We start from the raw sequence: 10,382 nt of genomic DNA, 5'->3' as shown, positions 1-10,382 counted from the left end.
CCGCCCCCCCCTGGCCAAAGAAAACACCCCCCCCCCCCCCCCCCCCCCAATTCACAATGGGGAGAATCCTGGCTAGCGTGGGTTGCTGGGGTCCCTTCTTGGCCAGGGCAACCAGGCGTGATGGGTGCCTGCAAGGTTGGAAGACCTCCATGACCCCTCACCCCTCCAGGATGCTCACCCTCTCAATGGAAATCTTCCACCCAACCTGAAAACTAGCACTTATTTCTCGGAGTATCGCCCCAATCTCAAAAGTTTTGTCTCACAGTTGCATGACCGAGCCAAGTACGTGCAACAAGTGTCCTGGGAGTCTTCTGGGCGAGCAAGGAAACAAATGACAAGAAAATCCTTTGACAGAGCATCTTTCTTCAACAGAAACTGCCTGCACACCTTAGAGCTGTGTCTGCCAGCTCGAAGGCTCATTATGGTTAATTACTTAGTTAACAAATCCACCCAGATACACCCTGGGTTTTTCCCTTCCCAAGCTTTAGACACATAGCTCATTTTCATATCCACATGTAAATGCTCACACATACACGCACCTCCCATGTTTCTTTCAAGTTCCTCCATGCACCATGTAAAACACTGTTGATGTCCCACACCAACATCTACCTGCTCTGATTCTGGAGGACCAAACCCTGACTTTTTTTTTTTTAATCCTCCTCCCTTCTTCATTAAGAAAAACCAACATTAAAACCAGAAGACAAATTATTTGGAGGCAAGTAATTGTCCCTTCTTCCCCCATCCCACACCAGCTAATTCAATTTGGTTTTCATCCCTCCCATTGTCCTTCTCCAAGCTTCATGTCATAACCTGTTTCAGGTGGAAACTCGGTTTCCAGTAATCTCAGGGAAGCAGCAGACAGGAACAGGAACATGGGAGGAACTTCTTTTGCAACTGGTGGCATGCATTGCTTACACCCAGACAATAAACCTTGTCATTTGAGGTTGATCCTAAAGCAACTTGTTCGGACACGCATTAATCTAGCTCTTATCAAAAGAAGAGGAAAAACTGCCCTCCCTCCAAAATCTCAGGCTGTCCTGGGAGCACGTGTATGTACCGGTTTCATCATGTAATCCCCAAATCCCCCAAGAAGTATCATTGCTTCATATGAAGAGTAATACGTGTTTGCTGGGTTTTCAGCATAGACACCCACAGGTATCAGGAAAACAACCTGGTAATCACAAGCCAGTAAAAAAAAAAAAGAAATCAGACACGAAACAAGGCGTTTTTTGCAGAAAAATACTGTCTTTGCCTTTTCCAAATGTTAAAGCTGAATCAGACTGGTGGATTTTCTCAAATGGAGACATGCCCTGGAACAAAAGCCTCAAGAAAAGCATGCAATCCTTCAGGGTTTTCTAGAAGGAAAGTTTCCACAGACGTTCATCACCCAATTTTAATGAGGACGAGGGGGAACTTGTGGACATCATGATGAAAGCTGGTGAACTGGATGCAAAGAATCGGTTCCTAATTTTGCCTCGATGCAGGCAGAGGTATGTCCTGGAATTAAAGCCATCACCATTTTGGAAGAGACTGACCCTATCAACGGCACAGCCAAGGTGACGTTAAAAGCACAGTGAACCTCCTTGGCCATCCCGGCAGCAACACTGAGAATATGGTTCTGGGGAAGATTAAATTGCCCCAGGACCGGGCTGCCTGCAGGAGCAGGCGGAGGAGACGGGGCCACAAAATCTCCACCTTGCTAGAGAAACACACCCACACCCCATCAACAAGGACAATTGCTGGGCAAGACCCACATCCTGGCTTCTTCCGAGAAGAGCCATTGAACACAGCACCGCAAAACCCCCAAGTCTATGTCACAAGCCCATCAGAACCAAGAGTTCCCATAGATGCAAATATCTTCAGTGGTTCCTACCGGGCAAAGATTAAAACCCTGGTCATCACTGGCTTAAGCAATTAGTAAGCACCATTCCCCAAAGACCAGAGTCACCCAGAGGGAACTTAATTTGTAACTTCCTGAGAGCATGACTTCATGGAAGAGGTAACGCATGGGATGTCCATGCAATGCTCACAGTCCTGACCTCGCCATTGTTCTGCAATCCATTCTTCTGGGGCATTAGTTGAAACAGTAGACTGATGTAGCATCGTGGGTGGGCACCACCACCTGATCTTTCCAAAGCCCCACAGCCCTTGCTGTGATTCTCCAAAACTCTACTTAAACTTCGGGAGTCGGACTCGATGATCCTTAGGTTTCCCTTCCACCTCAAGGTATTTTATGATTAAACTTAGTAAAACCCCACGATATTGTTGAGACTTGAATGGGAGATAAAGCGTGGTGATGAGGTTGGCTCTGCACAGGAGACTTGAGCTGTTGCAACCAAAGAACTGAAGGAAGCGGTACTGAAAGAAGACAGAAAAGAATAATAATACCAAAGCTGGGCTGTGCTCCCAACCTTGCTGTCCAGATGGCCAGGGAAGACACCCAGACAACTAAAGACCAAACTTTTAATAGCATGAAGGAACGAGTTTGCTTCTGCTTTGGTGCACGTAGCTCTGGGCTCCAACGCAAGAACCGAAAGCGTTGCAGGAAAAAAAAAAAGAAATAAAGGAGGATTTCAATAACAGAATAGTGCTAAGAGCCAATCACTACTGAGGCTTGCAAAACCACTTCCAGCAAAAAGCTTTTCAGGGAAAGACCGTTCCGTGAGGCTGGAGTCTTGCCTTGGTGCTGAGATCACCCCTCAAGGTCCAGAAGTCTGGGAAGTACCGACATTGAGTTTCATTTCCTCAATTAGACCAGCAAATCATCAGATTAACTGAAAAAAGACAGTCTTTAGGCATAAGGCAAAGGATAGAAGAGACAAGAAAGTTTGGAGAGTTTGTGGTGGGTTTATTTTTTTTCAACTTTTTTTTTTTTTTTAATGAGCAGACCAGCCAAGGTGCCTACACAGAGTTGAGTACGTCCATACGGTGGGTAAGATGTGGTGAACCAGCCAAGGGATGGTCCCTCAGGTCGGTTTATGGTGCTTTGGTAGGTCAAAGTTCTTCATTCTGGACAAATACTGGTACAACTCACCCAGTTTTTGCCATTTCAGTGAAGGCATCTGAGCTCTGAGTTCCCCCTACAGTACTGAAGACAAGATCAAACCAAAATTGTGCAACACTTAACATAAGAGTGTCCAACAGATGAACTGCCATCTGAAAATGCCCATTTTCATCACCAGAAAGGATATTTTGGATGCTAGCTCAGAGGTCTCCCTGGGATGCAGAATGAATTCCCTGATATTTAGACAGATTTAAACGGGTGCCCCTTTGTGCGGCACAAGGAAAAAAAACCAAACCTGATAATTCACTGCTGGGAAGTTCTCTGCCCTTCATGGAGAAGGGTGCGGTCACCCTTATTGTATTCTGATAATCATAATGCTTCCTAAAATGTGCTCTAGACTGATGGCTGATGTCCAAAGCTGGTAACACCAGTGAGTAAAGAAAGAAACCTGCAGAGGAACTGACTACATGCTCAATTGCTGCTTCCCCTTCTTATGACAAATCACACTTTGCTCTCTTCCGGGGTGTACTGATTGGCAGATTTTTTTTTTTTGACCCACCACAGCTAGGTTGCCTTTTTTTTTTTTTTTTTTTTTAAAGCCAAGGTATAAAATGAAAGCAAATCTCAGCAGAGGACTTGTCTTCCTGCTGGAACAATGCCTAGGATCGGTGAGTGACTCTTCCCTGACTCTTGAGCTCTCTCGCTCTTTTTTCTGGTTTTCTCTCATCTTCAGGGCCCGGGTTTGTTTTATTTTTCCATCTGCTGGAACATCTGCCTTTTGTGTCTCCTCCTGACAGCATAACCACAGACCTCCCTTTCTTCAGCTAGGGTATTTCACGGTCACCTGGAGCTCAACTTTGCAGCACTGTGGGTAGTGGGAGACCTCCCTTGCAAGTTGGGGGAGCGGGATGTTCCTAATTGTGCAGGGAGAGATGGAAACAAAGGCATAAGCTCCGAAGTCTCCAGAGTTCCACCTTGCACCAGGTTTGTGGTTTCTCCACATCTAGCAACAACACAAGAAGGTCTGAGGGAAGATGGAGATCCATCAGACGTTTCCAAGAGCTGGTCCCAATGCACTTGCTCTCCTCCCATGGAGAGCCTGATCTCCAGAAAGGATCTCCTTTGTCTTCCACATAATCCATGGGTCTTCGGGGCTGCCACGCTGGGTGAGATGAGGGCAGCAAGACTGGCTGCCGGCTCTACACCACGACAAACCCCACACATGTCAAAAACACAACTCAAGGCAACATCCCTGGTCCTCAAGGACGATTACGGCAGCAGCAGTATTGGCTCAGGAAGGTTGATGCAGCTTTATCAACACGATATCACTTTCTGCCATACTTTGAAGAAGGCAACCCTGCTGTTAACAGGCTAATTGTAGCAGGTTCTTTCTAATTATTTTTTACTGCCAGTGTCTTCAGGAAGCTGGGCCAGCTCTACAGGCTGTAGAAAGTCCTGCTTTCAGGAGCTGGACTTAGGGGTCTCAGAAAATCACCTGCAGGATAACAGCTCTGAGGTTTATTCACAGCAAGTGCACATCAACCCAGGTTGTCTGCAGATCTGGAGCTGTTCCAGCAACAGCAGGGATTCCCCAGGGATTTTTCCAGGAGTAAGAATTACCCAGGGAGTGGTTTCAAGGTTTCAAAAGCGCTTTTTTTTTTTTTTTTTTTTTTTTTTTTTTCTTTTTTTCCTGGAAGGAAGCTGGCAGTATTTGGGGGAGGGAAGAGAAAATGAAAGTCGCCCTGCAGTTATTCTGGAGAACAGAAACCAAAACTAGAAAAATCCCAAGGTGGTTTCTGTTCAAACTTCCTCCCCCTGTGAAAATATTACCATAATGTTGTTGCGTCTGTTCTGGTAGAAATGGTTGTTCTGCAGGGGCTGCAGCCTGCCTGCTGCTCCCTACAGGTCTCTCCATTCCCTGTAGGGTATCTCAGAAACTACATCACTTTAAATAAACAGAGAAGTCCCATCACCTATCTTCACCTCTCTAATCTGTCCATCTTTCTATGTAATACTGTCTCCATCTATTCTGTCCGTCTACGCAAGCGTCCACCTAGTCTGTCCGTCTTTCTATATAATAGTCTCCTCCCTCCACCCTTCTATCCACGACATCAAAAAAGCCACAAATTACTAAGGTACGGGAAAGGGCAGTTGGGACAAGAAGATTGCCTTAATTCTTTGCACGTGAATGACATTAATTACTGTTCTTCATTATGGAGTCTTTTGAGCTTATTCAAAAAGGTCAAACTTGTTCTGGGAACTCACCACAGCAGCTGCACAAGCAGAACATGAGTATGAAAAAAAAAAATCATCTACGGGCTTGATTTCTCCTTAAAAAGAAAAAAAAAGTCACATTGACTGACACCACTTGACATCTGGCTGCAGTCATGAGAGACCTGCTAACGCCGTGGATTTCATAATCATGCTGGTTGATTTGAAAGCAGATTTGTGAGATGTTCCTCTTCGGGGTTTGGACACCGACATACTCGGAGCCAGTTTCTGCTGTCACCTCCCTCATGGGCTGTCAGGAATGAACTTGCATGCTGATTGCCGAGTGCCTTCATTGCATTATTTCCTTCTCTTCTTCTCTTCTCTCCCTAGTCCTCTTCCAAATACTCCTGCTGGTAGGTCTCCTAAGTGCAAAGAGGTTTCCATGTTTCCCTGAATATTGCCTTCATGACAAAGACTATGAGGAACTGCTGAAGATTGTCAAAGATGGGCTAGAACCCGCAACTCATCCAGCAAACGTGGTCATCGTCGGTGCAGGAATAAGCGGGCTCACAGCAGCAAAGTTGCTCCAAGATGCCGGCCACACGGTAAGTAGCTGCATGAGAGCCAGAGCGCCATTGGGACTTTTTCCCACACTAAAGATTTTCCAGCATGGAGAGGGAGAAGGAAATGCAAGGGAGCGGATCACAGTGGTGGGAGAAGGAAGGAAAAGCGGTTGGGCTCCAGGAATTTCATCTGATTTAGGCATGATTTTCGAAACTACAGGCACGGACAGGAGGGGATAAGGGGAAGCTGTATGCAAAGCAGGTTGTTTAGATGCTCCCCAAACGAATGTAAGCAGCAAAGGTAAAAAGATGCAGTCTTTTTTCTCTGTCCCTAAGGGTTTTTGAAATCAGGCAGGGCTACAGCTGCCCTGGGACAGCCTCGGAGGCAGCGCTGCTGCGAGCGGGAAGCTGGACTAGACCCCTCCACAGGCACCTCCAGCCTCAACTTTGACAATTCTCCAGCTTGTTGCAACTCGCAGCCCAACGGTGACGTTCGTTGCTGTAGATCAACCAGCACAAGACTCGCGAGCCCTTCAAATCCTGCCTTGTTAAGGCGGCGGGGTAGTCTGGGGGGTTCAAAACTGTGTTGACCATCCCAAGGTGCTAGACAAATTTCAAACCCATGAGTTTCAAAAAAGGATTCAAAGGCGTGGAGGGACAGGCTGGGTACCTTCCTCTGGCTGTTTCCAAAATCCTGTTTTATCCTTCCAGCACAGGGAGTATCTGAACCAACACTAGGACCCTCTCACCAGAAAGTAGGTGTCCAAACATGACACAGAAGTTAGGAACTGAGAAACTGCCTTGTAGGTAGGGGGACCTTGGCCAATACAGAGAGGGGTTTGGATCTACAGATGGTTCATTTGCCATCTGGAGGGGACCTGTCCCACCCCATGGGCCAGAAACGCTGCCTGCCACAGTGCCTGTGAACTTGCTTTGTAGGTGGTTTGCATAAAATACTCATTGCCTGAACATCTGCAATCTCCATCCCCATCCTTGGTTTTTAGGTTACCATTCTGGAAATGAGCAATCGGGTTGGTGGGCGGATCAGGACGTACCGACCAGAGGGACAGGACTGGTACGTGGAGTTGGGAGCCATGCGCCTGCCAGGCAAGCACAGGTAAGGCAGCGTCCTACTTCATGGCCACGATCAGATGAGGAACCAGCCCGTTTTGAGAAGCAAAGCTGTGGTTTGAGATGGGGCTGAGGACTTGGACGTGGGTGTAGCATAGCAGGAGGAAGGAGCTGTCTGCCCCATCTCTCCCCCAGAGCTTAGCATCAGCATAAAAGGGACAAAAAGCACACGGTCACCTGCATTTGAGTTGGGAGAATGAAGGAAGACCTCTCATCTCAGTATCATGTCCGTGCACGGTCAGACCTCTATTTTGGAAGTCACAACATCGGAAGAGGGATGAATTTCCATCAGCTCTGATGGAGAGGGCATCCAACCTGGGCTCCGTGAGAGGGTGGAGTCAAACAAGGTTCAGTCATCGGCCAAAATGCTATGGGAAGAGGCTGTAGGTGAGTCACCAACCACATCACATGCCAAGGAGGAGGGTCAGAGCCATAGAGAACCCCTGCCTCCTACTTCAACAGGGCATTGCTCTTATATCCTTGTGCAACCAGTAGCTGGAGAGCGCGTAAGCCGAAGGGCTCCTTTCTCCATAGCCCCATGGTTGCTGCACTGAGCTGGGAGCAGGCAGGACAACTTCAAGCAGCAAAAGCTAGAGATGGCAGCGCCTTAAATAGCCGCAATCTCCACTCACAAGCCAAAATAATACGTGGCTACACCAACTTATTTGATGGGAAAGCGTCCTTTTGTGTTTCGAATGTTTTGGTGGCAGGGCTTTGGGGTTTGGTTGTTTGCAAGCACTTGTCCCCATGGGCTCTCCTCTTTTCTAGGCTTGTCCGTGAATTCATTAGGCAGTTTGACCTGAAGCTAAACCCATTCATCCAGACAGACGACAATGCCTGGTACTTTATGAACGGCACTCGGACAAGAGCTGGGGAAGTGGATAGAAACCCCAACATCCTAAACTACACAGTGAAACCATCAGAGAGAGGCAAGAGTGCCAGCCAGCTTTATAGAGAAGCACTAAACAAGGTACGTGCCCAGAGGGAAGGGATGCTACCTTCCAGCAATGTTGCTCATCCAAGAGACATTGAAGCTATTTCCTCTGAGCTGTGGTGGACCCTCACCTGCACGATGGGTTGAGGAAGACTCAGCGATGAGTTGAGGAAGAGTAGGGTCCTTTCAGAACGAAAAGCAGAAAGGCTCATTCAGAAACTAGGGCAGCTGATTGCAAAACCCTCTTTATACGCAGGACCTCCATTCTTTGGAACAGATTCACCAAGACTTGGATGAAGCAGAAAATGCCACACCAGGGCATAGCTTCCCCAAACTTGAAGCCCAAGCAGCAGGACCCACCAGCTCTAGCTCAGCTCCAGGGTTACCAAACCCCAAGACTGAATACCCCAGATGAATCCTAACAGAATTTAGGGCAACACTTTGTTTGGGAAACGCACTTTTTCTCATGAATATGTCAATGTTTCCTCTCCAGGCTTTCAAGAAGTTCCAGGCTACAGACTGCAAGGAATATCTAGCTAAACATGACTCCTTCTCCACCAAGGTAAAGGGCTAGGGCTTGAGCATAAATCTAATCCCCCTACTGATGATAAACCTGCATCCCTGCTTTGAGAAAGGGTCTGAGTCACTCTAGTCTCTTCCTCTGTTGACACTTTTGGATGTCTTTTCCCTAATCGATGCTGTCTTCTACTTAAAATGCTGAGAAAGGGGCAAGCATGACTGTTAGAGCAGTCCGATCATCTGGAAATAGGAAAGAAGCAGTGGTGACTGGAAATGCTCTGGAAAGTCATCCAGATTAGCCATGTTCCTCCATCATGGGTCTCTTAATCAGACATGATGAAGTATCAAGCACTGGGGAGGATTTACTGAGCAATCCATGGCATTTTCATGTGACCCAGCTGTCTCAGAGTGGGTACACCAAGCCACAAATCCCTTATTCATTCATCTCCAGAACTTCTGTCATGCTAAACCAGAGGAGACATTGATTTCCTGCAAGAAGCTACAAGAGCTGCATAAAAAAAAGCTTCTGGTCCAGGCTTTAAGCAGATCAGGAGCAGGAACAAGGCAGCAGGGCATGACTTTTGGTTTGGGATATAAAGGGGATACATGCACCGAGATGATAACATCAGGCTATGTCTTCTTCCTGGCTTTTCTAGGAGTATTTGATTAAAGTAGGAAACCTAAGCCGAGGAGCAGTTCAGATGATCGGTGACTTGTTGAATGAGGACTCTGGATTTTATCTGTCCTTCCTCGCCTCGCTGTGGGATTTTGATATCTTCTCTAACGAGAGGTAAGATGATGTCTCTTATGGCAAACCCCATTTTGTGCTGGTCCATGGCAATCCAGCAGGAGAGGAAATTTCAGGGGAATTTAGGTGTCTGAATGGGAATCACTCCTGACTCAAAGGACCACCAAGCTCCGTTAACATCTCTAGAAGAGGTCAGGTTTTACAGTTCCTAAACCCCAATGTCCTTCCCTCACCTCCTGCTTCTTCTTCCTTTCAGTTTTGATGAGATCACAGGGGGTTTTGACCAACTGCCCAAAGCCTTCCACGAAGCGTTGCCCGATGTCATCCAGTTCAATTGCACAGTGGAGAAAATCATGACCAAGGGAAACAAAGTCCGTGTGTTTTACCGCGCTCCAGACACTCTGGCCCCAACCATAGTAACTGCAGATTACGTCCTTGTCACGTCCACCGCCAAAGCCACCAGGCACATCCAGTTCCTGCCACCGCTCTCTCCTCCAAAGACCCACGCCCTGCGCTCCATCCACTATGCAAGCGCCTCCAAAATAGTCTTGGCTTGCTCTGAGAAGTTCTGGGAGAAAGACGGCATCCGAGGAGGGCAGTCCATCACCGACCGCCCTTCCCGGTTTATCTACTACCCCAGCCACAACTTCTCCAGCGGGGTGGGCGTGATCCTGGCTTCCTACACCTGGAACGACGATGCTGAGTTTTTCCTGCCTCTCACAGACGAGAAGTGCCTGGATGTGGTCCTCCAAGACCTGTCAGATATCCACCAAGTGAGCAAGGAGTACCTGCAGTACACCTGCGACCAGTACGTGATACAGAAGTGGCAGCTGGACAAACACTCCCTGGGGGCATTTGCTGCCTTCACCCCCTACCAGTTCGTTGACTACTCACAGGCTCTCTTCGAGCACGAGGGCAGGGTGCATTTTGCAGGAGAACACACAGCTCAGCCTCACGCCTGGATCGACACTGCCATGAAATCAGCCGTCAGGGCCGCGAGCAACATCCACCACGACAGCGGTGAAGCCCAGATGCTCAACGAGGAGGGGGAGCAGAAGCAGATGGGGAGTTTCTTGCAGAAGGAAGATCTCTGAGCAGGACTCCTGACCTGAGCTTGCTGGATACCACCAGCACAGTTTGAAGGCACTTTTGGTGGTGGTGTAAGTCTGTTTCTTTCCAAGCAAAGTCAGCAGAAGGACATCAGCAGCTAAGGTATTAAAGAAAAAACTCAAAGAGCACTGACTGTCACCAGACAGGACTAATAGCTACCTG

General features: G+C 47.8%; 2 protein-coding genes across 2 annotated transcripts in view; both read left to right on the top strand.

Annotated features, from left to right (window-relative positions):
- The window catches only part of LOC103898530 (zinc finger protein 721), a 165,826-nt gene that overhangs the window by 17,883 nt on the left and 137,561 nt on the right, over positions 1–10,382 (top strand).
- On the top strand, positions 5,545–10,204 carry IL4I1 (interleukin 4 induced 1). Its single transcript, XM_009278802.1, has 6 exons — positions 5,545–5,820; positions 6,783–6,895; positions 7,678–7,879; positions 8,337–8,405; positions 9,019–9,152; positions 9,367–10,204. The coding sequence occupies exons 1-6, from the start codon at positions 5,545–5,547 to the stop codon at positions 10,202–10,204; spliced, it is 1,632 nt and encodes a 543-aa protein (XP_009277077.1).

Source organism: Aptenodytes forsteri, unplaced genomic scaffold, assembly GCF_000699145.1.
Source record: "Aptenodytes forsteri isolate BGI_AS27 unplaced genomic scaffold, ASM69914v1 Scaffold403, whole genome shotgun sequence".
NCBI classification, from domain to species: domain Eukaryota; kingdom Metazoa; phylum Chordata; class Aves; order Sphenisciformes; family Spheniscidae; genus Aptenodytes; species Aptenodytes forsteri.
Note: the sequence above shows the minus strand (reverse complement) of the source record. Positions and strands in the feature narration are given on the sequence as shown.